General features: G+C 47.4%; 1 protein-coding gene across 1 annotated transcript in view; it reads right to left on the minus strand.

The window, feature by feature from the left end:
- The window catches only part of Vwa3a (von Willebrand factor A domain containing 3A), a 92599-nt gene that overhangs the window by 4669 nt on the left and 61970 nt on the right, over positions 1-25960 (minus strand). Inside the window, exons 17-30 of the mRNA XM_045131396.1 lie at positions 24585-24659; positions 24226-24370; positions 21574-21769; positions 20094-20164; positions 16651-16803; positions 14516-14606; positions 13570-13680; positions 12907-13004; positions 11407-11532; positions 7975-8083; positions 7109-7253; positions 3184-3328; positions 2334-2485; positions 1430-1553 (exon numbers count right to left, since the gene is read on the minus strand). Of these exons, the coding sequence (XP_044987331.1) occupies positions 1430-1553; positions 2334-2485; positions 3184-3328; positions 7109-7253; positions 7975-8083; positions 11407-11532; positions 12907-13004; positions 13570-13680; positions 14516-14606; positions 16651-16803; positions 20094-20164; positions 21574-21769; positions 24226-24370; positions 24585-24659 (1741 nt within the window). The remainder of the gene's footprint in view (positions 1-1429; positions 1554-2333; positions 2486-3183; positions 3329-7108; positions 7254-7974; positions 8084-11406; positions 11533-12906; positions 13005-13569; positions 13681-14515; positions 14607-16650; positions 16804-20093; positions 20165-21573; positions 21770-24225; positions 24371-24584; positions 24660-25960) is intronic.

A 25960-nucleotide genomic window follows, 5' to 3' on the forward strand; every position in this document is an offset into this window, starting at 1 on the left:
CAGCTACATAGTTGGTTCCTGTCTCAAAACAAAGCAAAACCAAAACCAAAACCAAGGGCTGGGAATCTGGGAGTGTACTTCCATGTCCTCATCCACAGTGCCTGTCCAAGCCTTGGGTTTGATCCCAGTGAAAAGAAAAAAGGAGGAGGAGCTGAAGCAGACATCTCAGTGGGTGATAGCACTGCTGTGTGGGTGGGATGACCCATGTTCACGTCTCCCAAACCCACACAAAGCCAGATGCAGTGGTGAGCACCTATGACAATGGCACCTCCCCCCCCCCCCGCAAAATAGGGAGCAGCGATAGGAGAACTCCTGGAAGCTTGTGGGCCAGCTAGCCTGCTTTATGCAACAGTAAACAAGAGACTGCCTTCACCCAGGCCGAAGGTGAGGACTGACACCCAAAGACCTCCATATGTGAACTGCGCATGTGCATACCCATGCTCGAGACATGTGCATCCCAGCCACATGCAGGCCATTCTACAAAGAGAGTGGGGAAACAAAGAGAAGGAGGGAAGAAAGGAAAGAGAAGACAAAAGAAGGGCAGGGAAGGAAAGGGAATGGAAGGGAGAAAGTTAAGCTGGGAGCCATGGCACATTTATCACCAAAGCACTTGGGAGGTGGAGACAAGAAGACTGGGAGATCAAGCCTGGCTGAACAGCAAAACACTATCGCAAAACGAACAAAATTAAACATGCACACCAGTTTTCTGTCAAAGGGATAAGGATCACTGGAACCTTTACATTTTTTTTAAAAATATCATGGCTAACCTACCACTTCACTAGATCTGTTGCCTAACAGATGACCTGAACATCTGTGAGCCTGGAAGACAGAAATCCACAGCTTAAGCATGTGGATAACGTGTGTTGAGCTCTGGCTCACTCTGACTTTGGCAGTTTCCTCAACTCCTTGAGGCTGTTTGATCTAAGTGGGTACAAGAGTGGTCAGGAGGCCTTAAAGAGGTTGTCTATGTAAAATAATGTGAATCACGCAACACATGTAAGATAGTCTATTAGTAATGGCACCCCAAACTATCTTTCTAAACCTCGAGGGGTGGGCTTAGAAAGACAGCCATCTGGAAACATTCTTTTAGGTCAACATTTTGTCTTACTTTTCTTTATTTATTTGAGAGAGAGAGAGAGAGAGAGAGAGAGAGAGAGAGAGAGAGAGAGAATGGGCTCACCAGGGCTTCCAGCCACTCCAAACAAACTTCAGATGCAAGCACCCCATTGTGCATCTGGCTTACATGGGTCCTGGGGAATTGAACCTAGGTCCTTTGGCTTTACAGGCAAGTACCTTACCCACTAAGCCATCTCTCCAGCCCAACATTTTGTCTTACAAGAGAAGCAGAGATCTCCGTTAGAAGGAATCCACAGCTGTTGATATTTAATTAAGCTGCTTTAACAAACATATTCAGCAGCTGGTGACCTACCCTTTCCTCAATGAAGCCTCGAGTGAGCAGGCTACAAATGCCACTGAGCGTGTCCTCATCCACAGGGCAGTGGTAGCGCCCACCAGTGAGGGAAGCCAGCTTCCTCAGGAACTCTACTGCAGCTCTGGGTGGGGATCACAGAGAAAGAGACTGACAGAGGTTAAGGGAGACAGGCTGAGTCCCAGAACTATGGGGGGAACATGCGTCATGTGAGGTTTAACACCAAAGTGGCCTGGAAACTGGGTTGTAGCTTGTACCTTTGAGACCTTTGTTATCACTGATCATATGAGACCCCTGTTAGCATCACCGATCATACTAGACAACTTGTAATATCACTGATCATACAAGACCACTGTTAGCATCACCAGTCATACGAGACCCTTGTTAGCATCACCAATCATACCAGACCACTGTTAGCATTGCCAATCGTACTTTCCCAAGTAGTGTATGGAGAGTCACCAGGCCACTGGTACCATTTAGCATAGACACCCTCAAAGCACATAGCCAACACTTTCTGCCCCCATTCCTTTACTGGGCAGCTCTCCAGTGCCTACTATGTGTTAGGCCTATAAGAGACACAAACATGACTGTCAAGGAACGTACAGTTTAGACACAGAGTATGTAAGTAATTAAGTTTGCTAATAATAGAGCTTTTTTTTTTCCTGATGGGGACTGAACCCAGGGCTTCACATGTCACATTACACCAAGCTGCACTCCAGCCCTGATAATAAAGATTACTTTGAAGGTGTTGTATCTTGACTAACATATGTTATGGGATGTGCTCATTTATAATAACAGTGCTATACTAATGTTTCCTCTCTATCTTCCCCCCATAAATATTCACAGATGTTTTCTCAAGAAAGGTCAGAAAGCCCTGGGAGAAGTTCAGAGTCTCACTGCCCACCTGTCTGTGCAGTTCAGGGAGATGGTATGCACCTTCACATCTCGATCCTTGCAAAGCCTTTGGACAGCACTGAGAACAAGGCTGCAGCTTGTGTCTGGCTTTCCGTCAGTCAGGAGGTACAGTCCCTGCACGTCGTGAAAGCTGAAGGCTTTCTGAGACAGCACAAGACAGGTGTCAGGCGTGGGAAAGGGGTGCTTATTAGGAAGGGCAGAAACTGACTATGTGGCATAGCCACTGCTGTCCCCAAGGAAAACATTGCTGACTGGATGGCGACACGTTTGTCCACTGAGATCAACATTCTGAGTGTGAGGAGATGGCTCAGTGGGTAGAGTGGTTTCCATGCACGCCTGAGGACCTGCGCTCAGATGCCATGACCCATGTAAACATGCCAGGTGTGTGCCTGTGATCCCAGGGTTGGGGAGGCTGAGGTCAGGGATCCCTAGGGCTTGCTGACTAGCTAGTCCAGTTGAATTGGTGAGCTCTAGGTTCAGTGAGACCCTGTCTCAAAGAATAAGGGGATACCCAATAACCTCTGCCCTCCACACACGTGCGCACTCTCTCACACACATAAAGACAAAGACTGAGATCCCTCTTGAGTGTGAGAGAGACTCAAGAAGCTTCTGAGGTCTAGGAGGATCTAATTCCCATCGGGTTCATCCCAAGCAAGCCCCAGAGCCTCTGTGAACCTCTGCATCTCCACCTGAAGGAGAGAGCAAGAATCCCTTTCTCATCTGGTTTGGGGGAAGAGGAAATGAAGTGACACATGGTACATCCCGCATGACAGGATATCAGTCTAGAGGTGATGCTATTTCCATTCTGCTACAAGGTCAGGTCCAATGGAGGCACTTGCCAGTAATGCTGAGAAGACCGAGGTGCTTCCCTGAGCTTGCAGGCGGGTCACCCACTGCAGAGCCTCGTGACATGCTGCATCTGTGGAATCCACCAGAGTGTCGCGCCATGGCTGCAGGCCCCCTGCAAAGCTGAGCAGGTTAAAGCTGGGTAGAAGGAAAGAGAGGATTGAGAGGGGCAAGCAGAGAAGAGAGAAAGGAAGGGTTAGTTAGAACAATTGGTCAGTCTGCACTAAAATTGTAGGAAGTCACTTCCGGGAGGACTGTTCCTTGAGAACCCCTACAGCCAGCCCCGTGGCCCCTTGGAGAGGACTGTGGGCCACCTGACACGGAAAGGGTGCACCTTGTAGACTCGATGCACATCAAAACAGATTTAAGTACTGCCCAGCCACAAATTACTTAACCTCTCTGTCACAGTTTCTTTTTCCAAATAATAAGAACAAGAGTGCTGAGAGGAATGGTGATCTCATGCAAATGAAGTGCATATATAAAGTGTCCAGTGGATGTTTACCCTCATTAACTTCAAGACAAGAACAAGTCCTAACCTGAGGGAGCATCTCCCATCTCCCTCTGGGTAGAAAGAACTTCTGCAATTAAAAGTCAAGTTCTGGAGCCGGGTGTGGTATCACACACCTTTAATCCCAGCACTCGGGAGGCAGAGGTAGGAGGATTGCCATGAGTTCAAGATCACCCTAAGACTACGTAGTGAATTTCAGGTCAGCATGGGCTAGAGTGAGACCCTACCTCGAAAAACAAAAACCAAAAAATCAACTTCAGGGCTGGAGAGATGGCTTAGCAGTTAAGGCATTTGCCTGCAAAGCTTAAGGACCCAAGTTCAGTTCCCCAGAACCCATGTAAGCCTGATGCGCGTGGTGGCCCATGTGTCTGGAGTTTGTTTGTAGTGGCTAGAGGTTCTGGTGTGCTCATTCTCTCTCTCTCTCAAATTAATCAATAAAATATTTTTGAAAAATCAAATCCAGAGGACTGGGGAGATGACTCAGCAGTTAAAGGCATTTGATTGCAAAGCTGGACAGCCCAGGTTAGCTCTCTAATACCAACATAAAGCCAGATGCACAAAGTGGAGCATGCACCTGGAGTTCTTTTGAGTGGCAAGAGGTCCTGACATACCCATTTTCTCTCTAGTGCTCTCTATCTCCTTGCAAATGTAAAATAAATATTTTTTTAGTATTTTTTATTTATTTTATTTGCAAGGAGAGAGAGAGAGAGAAGAGGAGAGGAGACAGAAAGAATGGGCATGCCAGGGCTTGTAGCCACTACAAACAAACTCCAGATGCATGTGTCCCTTGTACATCTGGCTTACATGGGTCCTTTGGCTTTGCAGGCAAATACTTTAACCTCTAAGCCATCTCTCCAGCTCAGTGTTTATTTATTTATTCATGAGAGACAAAGGAGAGAGAGAGAGAAAGAGAGAGAGAGAGAGAGAGAGAGCAGGAGTGCCAGGGACTTTAGCCACTGCAAATGAACTCCAGACACATGCACCATCTTGTGTAATTGGCTTATGTGGGTCCTGGGCAATCAAATCTGGGTCCTTTGGCTTTGCAGGCAAGTCCCTCAACTGTTACGCCATCTCTCCAGCCCAAATATTTTTTTCTTTTTGAGGTAGGGTGTCACCCTAGCCCAGGCTGGCCTAGAATTCACTGTAGTCTCAGGATGGCCTAGGACTCACAGCAATCCTCCTACCTCTGCCTCCTAAGTGCTGGGATTAAAGGCGTGTGTCACCAAAGGTGTGTGTCACCATGCCCAGCTTCCAAATATATTTTTAAAAATCAAGTTCAGCAGGGGTTGGTGGCATATAACTTTAATATCAGCACTCAGGAATCAGAGGAAGATCGCCATGAGTTTGAGGCTAGCCTGGGACTACAGAATGAGTTTCAGGGCAACCTGGGTCAGAGTAAGACCCCACCTCGAAAAAAAAGGAAAACCAAGGAAGGACTGGGCAGTATTGCTCAATGGTAGAGCTCTTGTCTAATGTGCATGAACCTTGAGTTCAATTTCTGGTCCTATAAAAACAAACTAATAAATAATCAACGTCAGTCAAAGCCACAACTCAAGGCCATATGGTGATCCTTTTGCTGTGCTTGTAACTATCCCAGACCCAAGACAGAGTTCTAAAATCTGCATTCCTAGTGAAAGGCCCAAGAATTCAGAAGCTCAGAAATACTATCACGCTCCAAGGGGAGCTTAAGCGGGCTCCCTGCATACCTCAAACTCCAGGCTTTACTCTCTGTTGGAAGCAAGTAAAGAATCCCTCTTCTCATTATATCAGAGCCCACTCCTAATATAAAACTAGGTAAAAGGGCATGAGATAGCCCTCAGGGATGGGAAATAAATAATAAAGTAAACCACTTATTTAGTTTCTGTAAATAGCCTGCACCATAAGCCTTAGTAGCCTACACTGTAAGCCTTAGTAACTCGCACCATAGGCTGTAGCAGCCTGCCTCAGACCACCAAGGTCATAGGAGGCTGATACCATACTCTGTTACCCCCACCTAAGGAATTGCACAAGTGCTGACCTCCAAGGTCACAGGAGACTGATACCACACTCTGCTACTCCCACCCAAGGACCTGCGCAAACGCTGACCACCAAGGTCATAGTCATAAGAGAGTGATTGGTCCATGAGGGGCTTGAGCAAAGTAAACTAATTGGCTTAGAAACTGTGGGGTGGCACAAACTGACTGGCTAACACCCTGCAGGGGCTCCTGATATTAAATAATGATTGGTCTAATACACAGGCTTTGTTAGAAACCCTATAAAAACTACCCCATTCCTGCATTCGGGGCTCTGCAGTCCTCTACCCCTGTGCGGTGTACGACTGTGGGCCCCAGCGCGCTTGGAATAAAATCCTCTTGCAGTTTGCATCAAGACCGCTTCTCGTGAGTGAGTGATTTGGGGTGTCGCCTTATTCGGGCAGAGCGTGGGGACCCCCTGCGGGGTTTTTTTCCTACACTAGTAGAGTGTGATGGGACATGGCTACAATCATAGTATTCTGGCGGCAGAGGTAGGGGGATCACCGCAAGTTCGAGGCCACTCTGGCATACATATTGAACTCCAACCAGGACTTTGTCTCAAGGCAAACTAAAACACAGAAAAATTCTAAAACTGTATTCTTTCCACAGCAGAGCAAAATAGAGCATTCTTTCTTGCTCAATAAAATTTCAGAAGAGCATTGTTTTGTTTTTGTTTTTCAAAGTAGGGACTCACTCTAGCCCAGGCTGTCCTGGAATTCACTATATAGTCTCAGGGTGGCCTCAAACTCACAGTGATCCTCTTACCTATGCCTCCCATATGCTGGGATTAAAGGTGTGTGCCACCATGCTGGGCAGAAGAGTATTTATTTAATATTTATTTTTAATTTTAATTTAATTTAATTTATTTTTTTTAATTTTTATTAGCATTTTCCATGATTATAAAAAAAAAATCACATGGTAATTCCCCCCCCCCCCACTTTCCCCTTTGAAATTCCATTCTCCATCTTATTACCTCCCCATCACAATCATTGTACTTACATATATACAATATCAACCTATTAAGTACCCTCCTCCTTTCCTTTCTCTTCCCTTTATTTAATTTTTATTTTAGAGAGAGAGACACACACACACATGTACACAGAGGGTGGGCCTCAGCCACTATAATCGAACTCCATGTGCTTGTGCCACCTAGTGGACATGTGAGATCTTGCACTTGCCTCACCTTTGAGCATCTGGCTTATGTGGGATCTGGAGAGTAGAATATGGGTCTTTAGGCTTTGAAGGCAAGTGCCTTCATTGCTAAGCCATCTCTCCAGCACTAGAAGAGCATTTTTTAACCCTCCTAGCTCTTTGGAACTATGAGGTAGTGTACTTGGCCAGGGAAGCCTTGAAACTGCCCTTTGACTTTCCTGACCCCCCCACAGCCCCACCTCCTACCTGTCACAGTGCATCCTCAGCTGCTCCCAGATCAGCAGAACCAGGTCCGTTTTCAGCTGTTGCAGGTAGGGGCCTATGGACCCTGATGTGTCCAGCAAGATGCACACTTTGCTCTCCAAGATGGAGCCAAACAGTCGGCGGCTCCCTGCTCCAAGATGAGTGGGGATGAGGGAGGGAAAGGGTGAGAGATTTGCTCACTGCATCTATCAGATACAAAGTCTTGCAACACCTATTGCTTGCCTGATCATTGGCCATGCGTCTGCCACTGGGAGACTGCCCTGTGGGGTTGTTAGAAGGGTCAGTTGTCGAGGACAGAAGCAGCTAGTGATATGAGCTTGGGGAGATCAAGGTTGCAGCTTTAAGGTCTGGGGAGATGGCTCAGCACGTATGAGTGTTTGCTCTGCAAGTATGAGGTTCTCAGTCTAATCCCCAGCACCCACATAAAGAGCCAGGCCTGGAGGCTGGGGAAATGGATCAGCGGTTAAGCGTGATTGCTTGCATAGCCTGTCAGCACGGGTTCAGCCTAGATCCAAATCCCCAGTGTTCATGTAAAGCCAGGTGCACTGTTTGCTCCCATCCCAACAGTCATGGCCAGAACCAGGAAACCTCAGTCATGTGCATGGCCTTGGAGAAGGCCTGGACAGACACAAGTTCTCTCGGCTCCATTTCACCTTCCTGTCATCTAGCACCTTGCCTGACCTCTGAACCAGAGCTCATATTGCACACAGACAAGCCTCTTGATGTAACCCCCTGGCCTGACAGTTCTTGAGGGCCCAGCTTTGAAGGAATGACCCTGGCTGCCTGGAATTAACCTTTCACTTCCTCTTGGGCTGCTTCAGTCTCTCCAGGGCAGCAGGCAGGCTCACCAGACAGCAGCCACTGCAGCCTCTGCACGTAGCGCCGCATCACCTTCTCCATGCACGTGATGTATGCCTCCATTTCCTGCAGGGTCCACCGAATGTGTCTCACCACACCCTGGAAGAGGCAAGCAAAGGCCATTACCCCCATCAGCTGTTTCCTCATAGTCTCAGTACCCCTAAACTAGTTTATGCTATTATAATGTGTTTAATGTATAATATATTTTTAAAAATCAAGTTCAGCAGGGCTTGGTGGCATGTAACTTTAATCTCGGCACTCAGGAATCAGAGGAGGATCGCCATGTGTGCACGTGGAGGCCAGAGGTTAACATAGGGTGTCTTCCCTAACTGCGCTCCACCTTATTTTCTGAGGCAGTGTCTCACTAGGTCTGGAGCTCACTTATTTGGTTAGACCACCTAGCCAGTAAACCATAGAGATCCTACTGTCTTGGCTTCCCAGGGCTGGCATTCTAGGCACACACAACCACGTCCAGCTCTTGTGTGGTTTTGGGTATCTGGACTCAGATTCTCATGTTTGTGTGGCAAGTACATTACCCACTGAGCCATCTCCCCAGATCTGTCTGTTTATTTCAAGTCAGGGACTCACTCTAGCCCAGGCTGGCCTGGAACTCACTCTCTCGTCCAGGCTGGCCTTAAACTCACAGAAATCCTCCTATCTCAGCCTCCCAAGTGCTGGGACCAACAGTATATACAACCATGCCTGGTTCTGTTTAATTTTTGAAACACTGTCTCACTATGTAGCCCAGTCTAGCCTTGAATTCACACTCACATTTTTTCCTCTGGGTCCTGAGTCCTGAGATTATAGGCATGATACCATGACCGGCCCATTTTTGCTTATTCAAAATAAAATACTTTTTTGGTTAATAAAAATGTTTGCCTTTAAAAACATTTGGTGGGGAGGGAGGGTATTACCATGGGATTTTTTTATAATCATGGAAAATGTTAATAAAAATTAAATTAAAACTTAAAAAAAAGAAAAAAAAATTTGGTGGCATGTGTTTGTGATATGATGTGTGCAGTGTGTGAACATGAGTGTGCAGGTGTGATGTGTGCAGAGTGAGTACATTAGTGTGCAGGTGTGATGTTACAGTGTGTATGTGCTTGTGCAGATGTGATGTGTGCAGAGTGCATACATGAGTGTGCAGGTGTGATGTGTGCAGAGTGCGTACATGAGTGTGCAGGTGTGATGTGTGCAGTGTGTGAACATGAGTGTGCAGGTGTGATGTGTGCAGAGTGTGTACATTAGTGTGCAGGTGTGATGTTACAGTGTGTATGTGCATGTGCAGGTGTGATGTGTGCAGAGTGCATACATGAGTGTGCAGGTGTGATGTGTGCAGTGCATACATGAGTGTGCAGGTGTGATGTGTGCAGTGCGTACATGAGTGTGCAGGTGTGATGTGTGCAGTGTGTGAACATGAGTGTGCAGGTGTGATGTTACAGTGTGTGCATGTGCAGGTGTGATGTGTGCAGAGTGCGTACATGAGTGTGCACGTGTGATGTTACAGTGTGTATGTGCTTGTGCAGGTGTGATGTGTGCAGTGTGTACATGAGTGTGCAGGTGTGATGTATACAGTTTGTGTACATGAGTGTGCAGGTGTGATGTGTGCAGTGTGTGAACATGAGTGTGCAGGTGTGATGTGTACAGTTTGTGAACATGAGTGTGCAGGTGTGATGTTACAGTGTGCATGTGCTTGTGCAGGTGTGATGTGTGCAGTGTGTACATGAGTGTGCAGGTGTGATGTGTGCAGTGTGTACATGAGTGTGCAGGTGTGATGTTACAGTGTGTATGTGCTTGTGCAGGTGTGATGCGTGCAGTGTGTACATGAGTGTGCAGGTGTGATGTGTGCAGAGTGTGTACATGCATGTGCAGATGTGCATGCCCTCAACATCCTCATGCACAGGCCAGAGGAGAATGTCAGGCGTCTTCTTTCTATTCATCTGCCTTCTTCCTTGAGGCAGAGTCTCACTCAAACCACAGCTGCCATTTTCACAGGGCTCTGGGTCAGCAAGTCCTGGTGATTCTCTGGTCTCTCTCCCCTCCACCCTACTTCCCTGCACATTACACATGTGTGTGCATGGGCATGCCCAGCTGCTTAGGTCGGTGCTGGAGTAGTTGAATTTCAGTAGTCTCAGATCCTCTCAGGCCCCATGTTTGAGCAGCTAGTGCTTTTAAACCACCAAGCCATCTCCCCAGCTCTTCTTTCCCTTCATTAACTACTAGACTTTCTGGTCTATGGAGGAGTGGGAGAATTAGGATGATGGTTTTACTACATGCAGAAGCTATGAACATAAAAACTAAAATATCCCCAAGTTTTAAAATAGAACATCCTTAATGGAGGGGTGAAAGGGTCATAAATTTCAAATTGAAAGATGATCTCAGATGGATGGGGTCAGCTTGCTAAAATGACCCTAAGTTCTTCTAGTCAGTAATTCTGATGTTTTGTGGCTACTTTTAGCTTCCTGAAATGTTGATAGTATGGTATAAAAGGGCAAAGAGGGAAATAATCAGATTTACATTTTGTACTAAATATACATTTGCAGCATCAAAATAATGAAGAAAAGAAACCCAGCACTCTAAACGTAGAAAATAGAGAAGGGAACCTGTTGCCTCCCGCCAACCTAACACAGCCATTGTCAGTACTGGGAGCAGGTACCGCCACCTGTGTGCTCAGTACCTGCTCCTAGCTCTCCCTACAAGGAGCTCATCTTCCTTTGGGTGCCACCTCAGGCCTTGAGGTTTTGACTGTTCCAAGAGGATTTCATTTCTTTTTTTTTTAAAGTTAAAAAAATTTTAATTTATTTATTATTTATGACAGAGGGAGAAAGAGGGAGGGGAGAAGGGGAGAGAGAGAGAAAAAAATGGGCATTCCAGAGCTCTAGGTGCTACAAATAAACTCCAGACATACGCGACCACCTTGTTCATCTGGCTATATGTGGGTACTGGGGAATTGAACCTGGGTTCTTAGGCTTTGCAGGCAAGCATCTTAACTGTTAAGCCATCTCTCCAGCCTGGGTTACATTTCTTTTTTTTTTTTAAAGATTTTTTTTTAAATTTTTTTTTAATTAATTTATTTATTTGAGAGCGACAGACACAGAGAAAAAGACAGATAGAGGGAGAGAGAGAGAATGGGCGTGCCAGGGCTTCCAGCCTCTGCAAACGAACTCCAGATGCGTGCGCCCCCTTGTGCATCTGGCTAACGTGGGACCTGGGGAACCGAGCCTCGAACCAGGGTCCTTAGGCTTCACAGGCAAGCGCTTAACCACTAAGCCATCTCTCCAGCCCCTGGGTTACATTTCTTTCATTGCCTGGCGTACTTTTACTTTAGGGGTGGTTTTTAAAAGAAGCAGCAATAGAGGCCAGGGTGCCCCATCTCCCACTTGTGGCTAACAAAAGACAAGGGTCTGGGGAATGTGACTCACATTGATCTCTATGCTGGGGACAACACTGCAGGATTTGGGCCACGCTGACTTTCGATGTCTACAGTTGGGGCCGAGGCACCTGGAAATCTCCATCTTCAGTTTCTTCAGCCCATAATTCGCCACCCACTTTTGAATAAGAGAAAGAAATAGTATGTAGATAAGTTAGGCGTAATTGAGTGGTTGACTACTCTGCACAAAACCTGGTTGAAATGTGGGGTTCCTGGACCCTCACTGCACATCCATCCCATACAGAAGAATCTCTGCACAGCTCTGGAGAGATATGAATACGAAATGACAGAGGGTCTGGAGAGATGGAGCAACTGTTAAAAGCATTTGCTTGCAAAGCCTGATGGCTGAGTTCCATTCTCCAGAACCCATGAAAAGCCAGATGCACAAAGTGGCACATGCATCTGGAATCCATTTGAAGTGGCAAGAAGCTCTGGTGTGCTCATTTTCTTGCTGTCTCTCTTCTTCTCTGCAAATAAAAATAAAATATTTTTTAGACTGTGGCAGGGAAGGGAATTTTTTTTTTTTTTTGAAAAAAAGAAATGAGCAACAGAGACCAAAATGTGTCTACTTGGCTTGATCTAGTTGCTTCTCCAATAGCCACTACAAAGTTGAGTTGGAAAGTACTGATTAGACTAAAGTTCAGACTATAAACCAATTATCTCAGGCTGTCAGAATATGCAGGCTCAAACCAATCAGAGCAGAGTATCAAGGATCAGCCTGATCAGAACCAAGCACACTTTTTAGTGAATAGTTGTGGGACAATGACATAAACAAGAAAAGGGATTTCTGTTGTTTACTGCCAAAAGGATCTGATAGCAATAAGTACGTAAAATTTACTTTTTTACTTTATTTTATTTTTCAAGGTAGGATCTCACTCTAGCCCAGGCTGACCTGGAATTCACTACGTAGTTTCAGGCTGGTCTCAAATTCACAGAGATCCTCCTACCTTTGCCTCCCAACTGCTGGGATTAAAGGCATGCAACAACACACCAGGCTCAAAACAGTTATTTATCTATTTATTTTAGAAAGGCAGGGAGAGAGACAGAGGAAGAGGGAGAGAGACAATGGGCACAACAGAACCTCCAGCAACTGCAAATGAACTCCAGATGCATGTGCCACCTTGTACATCTGACTTACATGGGTAGTGGGGAATCGAACCTGGGTCCTTGGGCTTCACAGGCAAATGCCTTAACTACTAAGGCATCTCTCCAAGCTAAAATATACTTTATGGTTTCAAGTCAGTCTTATTAGATATGTGCAGTTGACTTCATTTTACCAACATGAACATTGACACTGAGTGAAGCTCTGTCACTTCTCCAGGGTGACCTAGCTTTTGCACTTAGGTTGACTGAGTCATTATCCTACCAGCTGCAGGAAGTAGGGTCATTCATAGTAGGTTTTTCCTTTTCCATGATTGTCCTAGAAGCCATAGTAGATGGGGGAAGTGACTCTCTGTGCAGGGACATGTTCCCCATCTAGACAACTTAATACCTCTTGACTTGAGCAGAGCATGTCCTTCCCGGGCAGCTCAACAGACGAACGGGTCCTTCTCGCACACCTTCCTTGAGGGTACTTCTTGTACACAGAGCCTAGGAGACGCGGGGCGAAGCTACCCTGTATTCCTCTTCCCTCCATCACTCATGACAGTTTCTCTACCAGCCAGGTGGGTTGTAGAATTCCTTGTGTGGAATTTGCTGAAGAGGTCGAAGGAGGGGCTGGCAGGTGGGTGGAGGAGGGGTTCTCAACACTGCCCTGTGCTGCCAGGGGTCCGGCCAGGGTGGCACTGCAGTGGTTCATCCTCATTATCAGCTTGGCTGAATTTGGAATCATTTAGGAGTGTCTGAGGGAGTTTCAGAGCCATTTCACAGTGGTTCATCAGACTGTCCTAGGGAAACCTCACCTCTTTCCTCAGCAAAATGCCCCTTCCAGATGGCACCTGAGTGCCTAATTACCCCTGGAGAATCACGTTTACAACACTGAGCTTTCTCATTCTCTGGCAATCTTGAGACTGTGTGTCTACTGCTCTGGGCAAACAGAGGTGTTTGAGGATGTGCCTGGACAGAGGCTGAATGGGGTGAGGGGATTCTGGGATAGCTGGAGGGGTCTCCCTCCCACAGGACTGCTCCCCTTCCCTGTCCCCTGGGGCCAGCTTACCCACGTTATTCCCTGAGTCTGTGTAGAACAGGGAGAGGACAGCCTCTCCTGCCCTGGGCTTGCTTGGCTTCCTCTGAACCACCGTCCTTTCTTTCCTTGGCTGGGCTGCAGCTGGAGGACATTTGGCTTGTTGGCTGGGCTCCTTTGTGGATCTCAGTGATAAAACTGTGTAGCTTGGCTTAGAGGAACCTCCATCTCATCTCTAATCTACTTCTAGAGATGGGGCACTGAGGCACCCCTTTCCCCACCCCAGGTCCCCTGGCCTTGCTTGGACTAGTAGTAACTGAAGCTATCACCACCAAGTCCCAATGTTAATAGTGACAAGTGCTTTGTGTGCTCTGGGTCATTCCACCTGCATGGTCCCCCAGGTTAAAGGTGAGCTAGCCAGGGGCTAGAGAGATGGGTCAGTGGTTAAGGCACTTGCCTGCACAGCCTAACAACCTGAGTTCAGGCCCCCAGTACCCACATAAAGCCAGATGCACAAAGTAGCACATGCATCTGGGATCTGTTTGCAGCAGTTAGAGGCCCTGGCATGCCTATTCTTTCTGGCTGTCTCTCTTCTATCTCTCTCTGCTTGCAAATAAATATATATTTTTTAAAAAGATGAGCTAGTAAGGAGAGAAGACTTCATACTGATCTGCTGTCCCAAGTCACAATGTAGCTATATCTCTGGCTTCTGAATAAAGATACATGGTCTTGGGTTGATGAACCAAATACTTTCATAAAAATATTGATGGCCCCTCTCAGCCTGAACTCCTGTCAGTAAAATGAGCTGCTAGAGAACTGGCCATACAGGATGATTGCTATAGGCCTTACACAGACCATCTCAGCAGCTGGGTAGGCCAAGAGTCATGATCACTGGTCATTTAGTCACTATCATTAAGAATCCATGCCTCACTGGTACCTGGGCTGTCCCTCCACCCCCACATCCACAGCCACACCCTACCTTGAGAAAGACCAGCTCTGCCACTGAGGGGATGCCACTTCAGAGCTTTCTGTGGGAGGCTCTTCTCACTGCCTGGGTCATCTTTAGTGGTCTAGAAAACAGACCATCTTTCCCATCAGGGCCCTGAACCCTGTGGCAGGCAGTTTCTCAGTCACCCTGACCTCAATCTGCCACAAGAACCTTTTCAGGGAGGAACCTATGAGAGCTAGCTCCTCGGTAAGGTTTGCTCCATCTTCTAGAGCAGATTCAAAGGGGCCTCTGGGTTTGGGAATGAAAACGTGAATGAAATGTGTGGATTTGTGCATGTGGTATGAGAAGGTGAGAAAGATTAGAGAGAGAATGTGTGCACTTGGGAACACTGGGATTTTGCCAGGACTTTCTTCAACAGTTGCTTTCCCCTTCCTACTTGATTAGAATTTCTGGGCTTCTAGAAGTTATCACTTAGGTAACTTTTGTGCCCTCCTGGGTACCTCAGTTTTAGGGGAAGTCTTTCCTTACTGTGTACAATTGAAATCAGAAGGCAGCCATGCTCACCACTATGCCACCAATGCCACTTCTGGAATTAGAATGTGATGCTGGCACTGGGCCAGCTCAGGAGACCTCTGGGTGGGCTGTTGTGGAGAGGGCCTGGATATTGCCATTACTGGGAGCACCTAGCCTGGTATCAGGAGGGCTTGTTTGAGGTCATGCTGCAGCCTATGCTATCAGTTTAGGGGTCCAAGAGGAAGGCCCTGAGATTCTGGGGTCTCCCTCAGAATTTGGGATGAGAGAAGAAGGAAGAGGAGGAGGCAAAGATGAAGAAGAGAGGACAGAGAGAAGATGGGTCTGGGCTATTGGAAGTGTTTCTTTTTCAGAGACAGAGAGATGGAATAAATGTGGATGCACCAGGGAATCTAGCCACTGCAAATAAACTCCAGATGCATGTGTCACCTTGTGCATCTGGATTTAAGTGGTCACTGAGGAATTGAACCTGGGTCCTTAGGCTTGGTTGGCAAGCACCTTAACTGCTAAGCCATCTCTCCAGCACAGTTTTTTAAAATTTATTTTATTGATTTGGAACAAAGAGAGAGAGAGAGAGAGAGAGAGAGAGAGAGAGAGAGGCAGATAGAGAGAATGGGTGTGACAGGGCCTTCAGCCACAGCAAATGAACTCCAAACACATGCATAACTTTGTGCTTAAGTGCGTCCTGGGGAATGGAACCTGGGTCTCTTGACTTCGCAGGAAAATGCCTTAACTACTATGCCATCCCTCTGGCTCCCCCATTTTTTTGAGGTAGGGTCTCACTCTAGCCCAGGCTGACCTGGAATTCACTATGTAGTCTCATGTTGGCCTTCAACTCAGAACGATCCTCTTACCTTTGACTTCTGACTGCTGGGATTAAAGGCGTGCATCACCACACCCAGCTGTTGGAGTGTTTTGAATGAGGCAGTGTCTGGATGTACAGAGTGCCACAGAAATCCACAGAAACTCAGCCCCCTGCCTGGAAATAAGCTATGCACTTTCTGGTACACAGTCCCTCATTGTGAAAGGAGTGTTGTTCACAAGTGTTATAGTCAGTCAGCTGCTGAACAACCTCTAAGTTTCACCAACCCTTTTGCTCAGTGCGTTGCTGTGTGAGGATCTTCCCTTTAGAGGCCCCACTGACTGCTGGGAGGTGAGTATTTTATACTAGACAATGTTGTCAGGCTGGGAATGAGGATGAGCTCCCCCACCGCTAAGCAGGCCTATGCCCACCCTCAGGTTCCCATCATTCCCCCACTACTTGGGCTGAAACAGAAGGTCCCCAAAGAGACGTCATTCTTTTGCCCCCAGAGAGCTTCCAGGATAAGCTATCACATGCGATGGTGGATGCAGTCCCATGGAGACCCTTGAACCCGGATAGAGAACAAAGCTAGGATAGCCAGGCAAAGGCAAAACTGGGGTGAGGGAGGCCACAGGAAGCTCGAGAGCTGGAGGACTATCTTACCCTGGAGGACCCCAGGGGCCAGCCTCCCCCCCCCCCAAGCTTCTACCCACACTGTGCTAGCCCTGGGCCCTTGGGCTTGGGGCCTGGAAAGTCTCTCTCAAGACCTAGGAAAGACAAGGAGACAAGCTGGGAATAAGGCTCTGCATGTTTTCAGGGAGGGGACTCAAACCGTTCTGGTCACCGAGGGGGCTGTGGGCCCGGAAGGACAGGATCTCTGGGGCTGTTCTCTGTGCTTGAACGTCTTTGGCTTGTCTTTCGGGAAGGCCATACTTGACAGTGCTTTTCTCGAGTTGTTCTTCAGGGAGGCCACGAGGAGGGCACACTGCAAAGGCAATGGCGGAATGGGGAGATATTAGTGGCACCCTGGACGCTGTGAACAGACAGACACGCATAGAAATAGGACAGAGTCCACTAGACGCTTTTTTCTCTCCCAGGAATGTGACTGTGGGTAAATCTTATGATCAAGATTAAGTACCCATGAGGAAGGCGTGGGATGCGCTGGACCCTGGGGTCCTCAGACTCTCAGGTCATCAAGACGTGCCAACTATCCCCATAGGGCTGGTGCTATCCTACGCCCACCCACTTGTTATGGTTTGAACACGAACTGGGCCCCACACGTATTGAATGCTTGGTGCCCAGCTGGTGGTTATACTTTGAGAGGTTCTGGAAGTTTCAGGAGGTGGGACCTCTAGGGGCATGTTCTTGGGGTCATATCTTATCATGGGCCTGTGTGTCTCTCCTCTCCGTTCCTTTCTGCCATGAAGCGAGATTCTTTGCTCTGCTACACGTCCCTGGCATTGACATACAGCCTCGCATCAGGCCGATGGCAGGGGAGCCAGTGACTGTGGACAGTCCCAAGCTGTCAAATTTTGGGCAGTGTGGTGGTTTGAATGTAAATGTCCCCCATAGCCCCAGATTTTTTTTTTTTTTTTTTTTTTTTTGGTTTTTTGAGGTAGGGTCTCACTCTGGTCCAGGCTGACCTGGAATTAACTGTCATCTCAGGGTGGCCTTGAACTCATGGCAATCCTCCTACCTCTGCCTCCCGAGTGCTGGGATTAAAGGCGTGCGCCACCATGCCCGGCTAGCCCCAGATTTTTTAAATATATATTTTATTTATTTATTCTGGAGAAAGGGAGGAAGAAAATGGGTACACCAGGGCCTCTAGCCACTGCAAACGGATTCCAGATGCATGCGCCATCTTGTGCATCTGGCTTACATGGGTACTGAGGAGTAGAACCAAAGTCCGTAGGCTTCATAGACCAGCACCTTAACTGCTAAGCCATCTCTCCAGCCTGCCTCAGGCTTGTTTTTTTTTTTTTTTTTTTAAGTTTTTTTGAGGTAGGGTCTTGCTCTATCCCAGGCTGACCTAGAAGTCACTATGTAGTCTCAGGGTGGCCTTGAACTCACAGCAATCCTCCTATCTTTGCCTCAAAGTGCTGGAATTAAAGGTATATGTCACTATGCCTGGCTTCAGGTATTTTTTTAATTGTTTTTTTAGAATTTTTTATTGACAACTTCCATAATTCTAAACAATACCCCATGGTAATTCCCCCCCCCCCCACTTTCCCCTTTGAAACTCCATTCTCCATCATATCCCTTTCCCCTCTCAATCACTCTCTCTTTTATTTTTATGTCATGATCTTTTCTTCCTATTATTATGGTCTTGTGTAGGTAGTGTTGGGAACTGTGAGGTCATAGATATCCAGGCCATTTTGTGTCTGGAGGGAGCACGTTGTAAGGAGTCCTACCCTTCCTTTGGCTTTTACATTCTTTCTGCCACCTCTTCCACAATGGACCTGGCTTCAGGTATTTTTGATTAAGCTTCCTACTTAGTGGCCAGCTGGTGGAGTCTTTGGGAAGTGGAGCCTTGCTGTGGGAGGCAGATTACTGCAGGTGGACCTTGGGGTTGAGGAGTGCCAGCCTTAATCTGTGTTCACAGCCAGTTTAAGCTTGCTGTTCTGTGGATATATGATGAAGTGGGCCGGCTTCCTGCACCATGATAAAGCTTCCTCTCAAAACTGTAAGCCTGAAATAAGTCCTTTTCTCCTATAAGCTGCTTTTGGTTCTTTTTAAAATATCTTATTTTTACTTATTTGAGGGGGGACAGGTAAAGAGAGAGAGAGACTACGAAAGAGAAAGAGAGAGAGAATGGGTGTGCCAGGGCCTCCAGCCACTGCAAATCAACTCCAGATGTATGTGCCACCTTGTGCATCTGGCTTATGTGGGTCCTGAGGAATCAAACCTAGGTCCTTAGGCTTCATAGGCAAGCACCTTAACTGCTAAGCCATCTCTCCAGCTCTGGTCGAGTGTTTCATCTGAGCAATGAGAAGGTAACTACAACAAGACCAGTCCCAGGCACTGGCAGAATTGCAGTGCAATGCTTATTTCTTTTACCTGCAAGTTTCTCAACTTCCCTAAGCTCCAGGAATTTCATTCAAAATGCTAGACAAAAGGACACTATTCAAACAAGCAAGTATCCTAACGAAGGTCAGATTAAACCATTATTATTCATTAATGGTTTATGGATGAGGGTTATTTTTTTTTTTGAGGTTTTGAAGTGGGGTCTCATTCTAGCTCAGGCTGACCTGGATCTCACTCTGTAGTCCCAGGGTGGCCTCAAACTCACAGTGATCCTCCTACTTCTGCCTCCCAAGTGATGGGATTAAAGGAATGCATCACCATGTCTGGTGTGAATGATTTTTTTAAATTAATTTATTTATTTGAGAGAGAGAGAGAGAGAGAATGGGTACACCAGGCCCTCCAGCCACTGCAAACGAACTCAAGACACATGTGCCCCCTTGTGCATCTGGCTTACATGGGTCTTGGGGAATTGAACCAAGGTCCTTTGGCTTTGCAGGCCAGTACCTTAACTGCTAAGCCATCTCTCCAGCCCTGAATGAGGTGTTTTTTTTTTTTTTTAATGGGAAGTAATGCAACTGGTTTGCACTTGGCAAGAAAGGCTCCACAAATCCCCAGCTGGGTCCCTTCAGGAAGGGAGCTAAGGTATCTCTAGGGGGACACAAATCATTGACCCAGTGACCACAGAGGAAGAGAGAGAGGATGGGGACATGGCCGTGTCCCCCAGGAGGTCACAGTTTAGTGGGGAGGTGAGTTATTTTGTAAATGGCAGAGAGAGAATGGCATGCCAAAGCCTCTAGCTACTGCAAAGGAACTCCAGATACATGCACCACTTTGTGCATCTGGCTTTGCGTGGATTCTGGGGAATCAAACCCAGGTTCTCAGGCTTTTCAGGCAAGTGCCTTAACTGCTGAGCCACCTCTCCTGCCCACATTTGGCTTTTATGTGCATGCTAGGAATTTGAATTCAGGTCCTCATTCTTTTATGGAAAGCACTTCACTCACTGAGCTATCTCTCAGTCCATTCCCACTCAAATTAGAAGCATGTATTAATTAAGTGTTCTACACAGAGCCTGTGGGGAGGGCATGGTCTCACTGACCCTTCCAGCCTTCTAGCCTGCAGAAATGTTAAAAACATAAGTGGTTTTGTTTGTTTGTTTGTTTCCAGTCACCTAGTTTGTCATACTCTGTTATGACAGCCTCAGTACTTAATCAGAAAAGCCGCACAGGCATTTGGCACATGCCTCAGGCTTACCTTTTGGGAGTAGTTGAGGGCCTTTTCTATCTCAGATATGATAACTTTGATGTCATCACTCTCATAAATGCCTGGAAGTAAAAGCACATCTTGAGTGTTGGGAGTGAGGTGTGGATCTGGCAAGCGTCCACATTTGCGAGCTCACATGGAGTTAACACCAGAACAAGGAGCTGGGGAGATGGCTCGGTGGTTAAAGGGACTTGCTTGCAAGGCCTGATAGTTTGGGTTTAATCTTCAAGCTACCCAAGTAAATTAATTAAATTAAAATAAAACACAAGAAACAGGATGAGACCACATGGGCTGAGCTAACTGGCCCCCACTCTACACCATCCAGTGGTGTGTGGTCTTCAATACTGGTGCTGGCCTTGGGACTGAATATCCTGGCCTGTACTCACTCACTCACTCACTCACAGGAAGGATAGGCTAGACACAAAGGTCTTTAACTTCATGGACTAAAAAGACCAGAGCTGGAAGATGGCTCAACAGTCAAAGGTACTTGCTTGCAAAGTCTGCAGGCCTGGGTTCCAGTCCCTAGAACCCATGTAAAGCCAGATGCACAAAGTGGCACACATGTCTGGAGTTTATTTGCAGCAGCAAGAGGCCCTGGCACACCCATACTCTCTCTCCCTTCTCTCAAATAATTTTATTTATTTATTTTGTTTGAGAGAGAGAGAGACATAGAATGGGCATGCCAGAGCCTTTAGCTGCTGCAAATGAACTTCAGAAGCATGTGCCACCTTGTGCATCTGGCTTATGTGGGTCCTGGGGAATTGAACGTGGGTCCTTTGGCTTTGCAGGCTAGTACCTAAACCTCTAAGTTATCCCTCTAGCCCTGAAATAGTTTTTTAAGATGTATTTTTAATTTTGGGGGGAGGGTTTTTCAGTATAAATTCTCACTCTAGTCCAAGCTGACCTAGAATGCTTGAACTCAATCTTCCTACCTCTGCCTCCCAAGTACTGGGATTAAAGGCATGCACCATGTCTGGGTTATTTTTACTTATTTATTTTGGTTTTTCTAGGTAGGATCTCAGCTCTAGCCCAGGCTAACCCGGAATTCACTATGTATTCTCAAGCTGGCCTCGAATTCACAGTGATCCTCCTACCTCTACCTCCTGAGTGCTGGGATTAAAGGCGTGCACCACCATGCCCAGCTAATATGATTTTCACAAGCTACTTTTCCGAAATAGTTTTAAATATATTTTATTTATTTGAGAGAGAGTGAGTGCGCGCGCGAGAGAGAATGGGCATGCCAGGGCCTCCAGCCACTACAAATGAACTCCAGACACATGTGTCACCTTGTTCATCTGGCTTACGTGGGTGCTGGGGAATCGAACTTAGTTCCTTTGACTTTGTACACAATTGCCTTAACTGCTAAGCTATCTCTCCAGCCCAGAAATATTTTGATGACATAAGGGATCTATGCCAATGCTGAGATACTGTATAGAAAGAAAGAGGTGAGGGACAGGAAACACCCACGCACCTGTGTCTCCAAACCAGTGGAAGCGGCCACCAGCAGCCTGGGCGATCTCCCTGTAGGCAGTGGCTGTGTCAGTGCGACTGGCATAGCAGGCAGGGGGCGTGGTGTCCACCCGTGGCTCACCCACATAGAAGAGACACACATTCAGCTGGAGGTCACAGCCCGCACAGGCCTCGGCCACATAGGCACTGAGTGTGGGCTGTGGGGAAGAGGAGGCGGGAGGTCCACAGCTTGAAGGCCTAGAAGTGGCTGGCCCTCCAACACTTAGCTCAGCTGATGGTCTCTTATGAGGCCCTACTGTGTGCCTGGTCTAGCGCTAAGCACTGAGGGTGAAAAGACACAAGGCTGGGACCCAGTTTCTTCCTGTCTTTTTTTTTTTAAAAAAATATTTATTTATTCATTTAGAGAGAAAGAGAGAGGTAGGTAGAGACAGAGAATAGGCATGCCAAAGACTCCAGCCACTGCAAACTCCAGACACATGCACCACCATGTGCATTTGGCTTTATGTGGGTACTGGGGAATCAAACCTGAGTCCTTTGGCTTTGCAAGCAAGTGCATTAACTTCTAAGCCATCTCTCCAGCCCTGCTGCCCATCTTAATACTGTGGTGTGGTGGGGAATATAATCTCAATCCCTCCCCATCCCAGACACACCTGCTGAGCCAGGTGCTTCATTTTAAATATTGTTAATTATTTGCAAGGAAAGACAGAGAGAGAGGAGATAGGTAGATAGGTAGGTAGGTAGACAGACAGGTAGATATAGATAGAGTGAGTGAGTGAGTATGGTTGCACTAGGACTTCCTGCCACTGCAAACGAACTCAAGATGCATGCACTACTTTGTGCATTTGGCTTTATGAGGGTACTGGGGAATTGAACCTAGACTGTCAGGCTTTGCAAACAAACACTTTAACCACAGAGCATCCTCTCCAGCCCCAGGCGCTTCATTTTAGCAATGTCCCCATGGGTTAGTGTTAATGTTTGAGAAGGAGTAGTTTAGAAAACGTGCTGGAGATGGGGGTGTAGTGGTAGAACACGTGCCTAGTGTGAGCAGGGCTCTGAAGCCTGGCAAAAAGAAAAAGAACTCACCGGAGCGAGGGAGCGGGCTCAGCGCACAAGATCGCTGGCTGCACACGCAGGAGGACCAAGTCCGATTCCCCAGCACCTATGTAAAAGCCCAGGCACGGCTGCACATGCCAAAGCCTCAGTGCTGAGAGAGAAGACAGAGGATCCCTGGGCTCCCTGGTCACTGAGTCTAACTGAAAAATGGCAGCTCCAGGTTCAGTGAGAGAGACTTTGTCTCAGGGAAAAATGCAGAGTGCTAGAGGAGAGGACATCCAGTGTCCTCTGGGCTGCACATGTGGGCATACAAGGCGAGTGCACCTGCACGCACACATGCATACATCATACGCACACACACAAATTAACCAACAGGTCGGGCATGGTGGCGCACGCCTTTACTTCCAGCACTCAGGAGGCAGAGGTAGGAGGATTGCCGTGAGTTCGAGGTCACCCTGAGACTACATAGTGAATTCCAGGTGAGCCTGGGCTAGAGTAAAACCCTACCTCGAAAAACCAAAGAAATAAAGAATAAAATTAATTAGTTAAAAATGAAAGTAAAATCTTTTATTAAAAAAAATCATGCTGTGGGGAGGTAATATGATGAAGAATGGAATTTCAAAGGGGAAAGTGGTGGGGGGGGCGGTATTACCATGGGATATTTTTTATAATTATGGAAAATGTTAATAAAAATTGTGAAAAGAGGGCTGGAGAGATGGCTTAGCAGTTAAGCGCTTGCCTGTGAAGCCTAAGGACCCTGGTTCGAGGCTCAGTTCCCCAGGTCCCACGTTAGCCAGATGCAAAAGGGGGCGCACGCGTCTGGAGTTCATTTGCAGAGGCTGGAAGCCCTGGCGCGCCCATTCTCTCTCTCCCCCTCTATCTGTCTTTCTCTGTCGCTCTTAAATAAATAAATAAAAATATTTTTAAAAATTGTGAAAAGAAAAAGGCTGGAGAGATGGCTTAGTGGTTAAGGTGCTTGCCTGCAAAGCCAAAGGACCAGGTTCGATTCCCCAGGACCCATGTAAGCCAAATGCACAAAGTGGTGCATTTGGAATTTGTTTGCAGCAGCTGGGGGCTCTCTCTCTCTCTCTCTCTCCTCTCTGCCTCTTTTCAATAAATAAAAATAAATAAATAAAACTTTTCCTCCCATTAAAAAAAAAATCATGCTGGAGCTGGGCGTGGTGGCACATGCCTTTAATCCCAGCACTCAGGAGACAGAGGCAGGAGGATCGCCATGAGTTTGAGGTCACCCTGAGACTACGTAGTGAATTCCAGGTCAGCCTGAGCTAGAGTGAGACCCGACCTTGAAAAAAACAAAAATCATGCTGGGGGCTGGAGGGATGACTCAATGATTAAGGTGCTTGCCTATAAAGCCTAACAACCCAGGTTCAACTTCTCAATACTCATGTAAAGTCAGGTGCACAAAGTGGCACAGGTATCTAGAGTTCATTTACAGTGGCTAGAGGCCTACGAGCATATCCATTCTGTCCCTCTCTGTGGTAGAATATACATAAAATCATGCTACAGAGGCCCCTGTGAGGCGTCCACCTGGGGAAGGAGGTTCCAGAAGGGAACGATGCCCAGAACAGGACCTACTCACCACATCCTGGTCAGGGATGCCCCCTGTGAAAAGGTAGATGCCCTGCGACTGGTGTTGGTCTTTCTCCTTGAAGTCCACTTCCATGGCCTTGCGCAGGGCACTGAGGACGTTCCTGCTACCTTGACACCTCAGGCCCAGGGCCCACCTGGGGAGGCAGGGACCTGAGTCTGCCAGAGGCTACCCACAAGGTCGTGAGGTCCCAAGGCCAGAAAGCAGGGGGCTGCTTCCTGACACTGGTGCGGGGCTGTGGGAGGGCAGGACTGTGGAGGGTTACTTCTGGGTAGAGAGGGGCATGGAGAAGACATTACTGCCAGGTACCACTCTCAGACGCGGCGCGGGAAGGCCCTGCCACCACCCACCTCCAGGCGCTCTGTAAGTGGTCGTGGCTCACGGGGACCAGCTCAGACCTCCAGCTTTCTGTCGTGCTTCCAAAGCTGTGGAGGAAGGAGAGGCTCGTCAGCAGTCCCTGCTCTCTGAGCAGCGCAGGCTTCCAGAGGAGTGAAGCCCTGCCCATCCTCCTCAGATGTTGCGCTGTCACCGGCCCGGGCCAGCCACGAGATGTTCTGCTCGTGACCTGTTGCAGCCTATCCCAGGTACGGCAGAACCGAGACAGAGTGAGCGCCAGCCTTGGTGGCTTCCTTTGTGACACACTGACTGTAGCATGTAGCTTCTCTTCTCTGCAGGAACAGCTCCACCCCCACTGGGAGCAATTCATAGTTCCCTTCAAACTATCTGGACATGGGTTCCACTCACAGCACAGCCTCCTTCTCAGACTTTTCATACACATCTACGCTATCTCTTTTTCCCCTATAAGGCAGAGTTTAGCCAGGTGTGGTGGCCACACCTTTGATCCCAGCACTTGGGAGGCAGAGGTCGGAGAATCTCCATGAGTTTGAGGCCACCCTGACACTTTATAGTGAATTTCAGGTCAGTCTGGGCTAGAGTGAAACCCTACCTTGAAAAACAAACAAACAAACAAACAAAACTGTCCAACAATACAGAAATGAAAATTCTTCCAATTTATTTGTTTTGTACCAAAAAAAAAAAAGTATAGATAGGGCTGAAGAGAGAGCTTAGGAAAGCCAAAGGACCCAGGTTTGATTCCCCAGGACCCATATAAACCACATGCACAAGGTGGCGCATGCATCTGGAGTTCGTTTGCACTGTGCGCCCATTCTTTCTCTGTCTCTTTCTCTCTCATTAATAAATAAATAAACAAGCATGGATAAATATATATGTGTATATATATATATATTTATAGAAATGGAACTATTCAGTATGTCCTATGTGTTGTAACCTGCTTGTCTGTTCATTTGGACTTACGGGGACATGCATTCCATGCTGGGGAAGGAGCCCAGGGTGATGTGCGTGTAACAGAGCCCTCTATCACTGAGCTACCCCAGCCCGGCTTCACTCTTTGGAATGGTCTGCTAGGATTATTCCACTGTCAGGATTATTTCATCCGTTTCCTCCTGATATCCGTGAAGCCTGTCCCCAGCATTATTCACTATCATTATATTGCAGGGAATACCTCTGTGCAGTTGTTCTTGTCTGGTTTTGAGACAGGGTCTCTATATGTAACACAGGCTGGCCTTGAGCTCATGGTCCTCCTGCCTCAGCCTGGTGAGTGCTTGAATTAGAGACCTGCACCACCGCACATGGCTCCCCTCTGCACACGCCTCCCAGTATTTCCCGAGGATGATTTGTAGGAGTTCAGTGGCAGCGACAAGGGCCA

This window comes from Jaculus jaculus, chromosome 12 (genome assembly GCF_020740685.1).
Source record: "Jaculus jaculus isolate mJacJac1 chromosome 12, mJacJac1.mat.Y.cur, whole genome shotgun sequence".
NCBI classification, from domain to species: Eukaryota; Metazoa; Chordata; class Mammalia; order Rodentia; family Dipodidae; genus Jaculus; species Jaculus jaculus.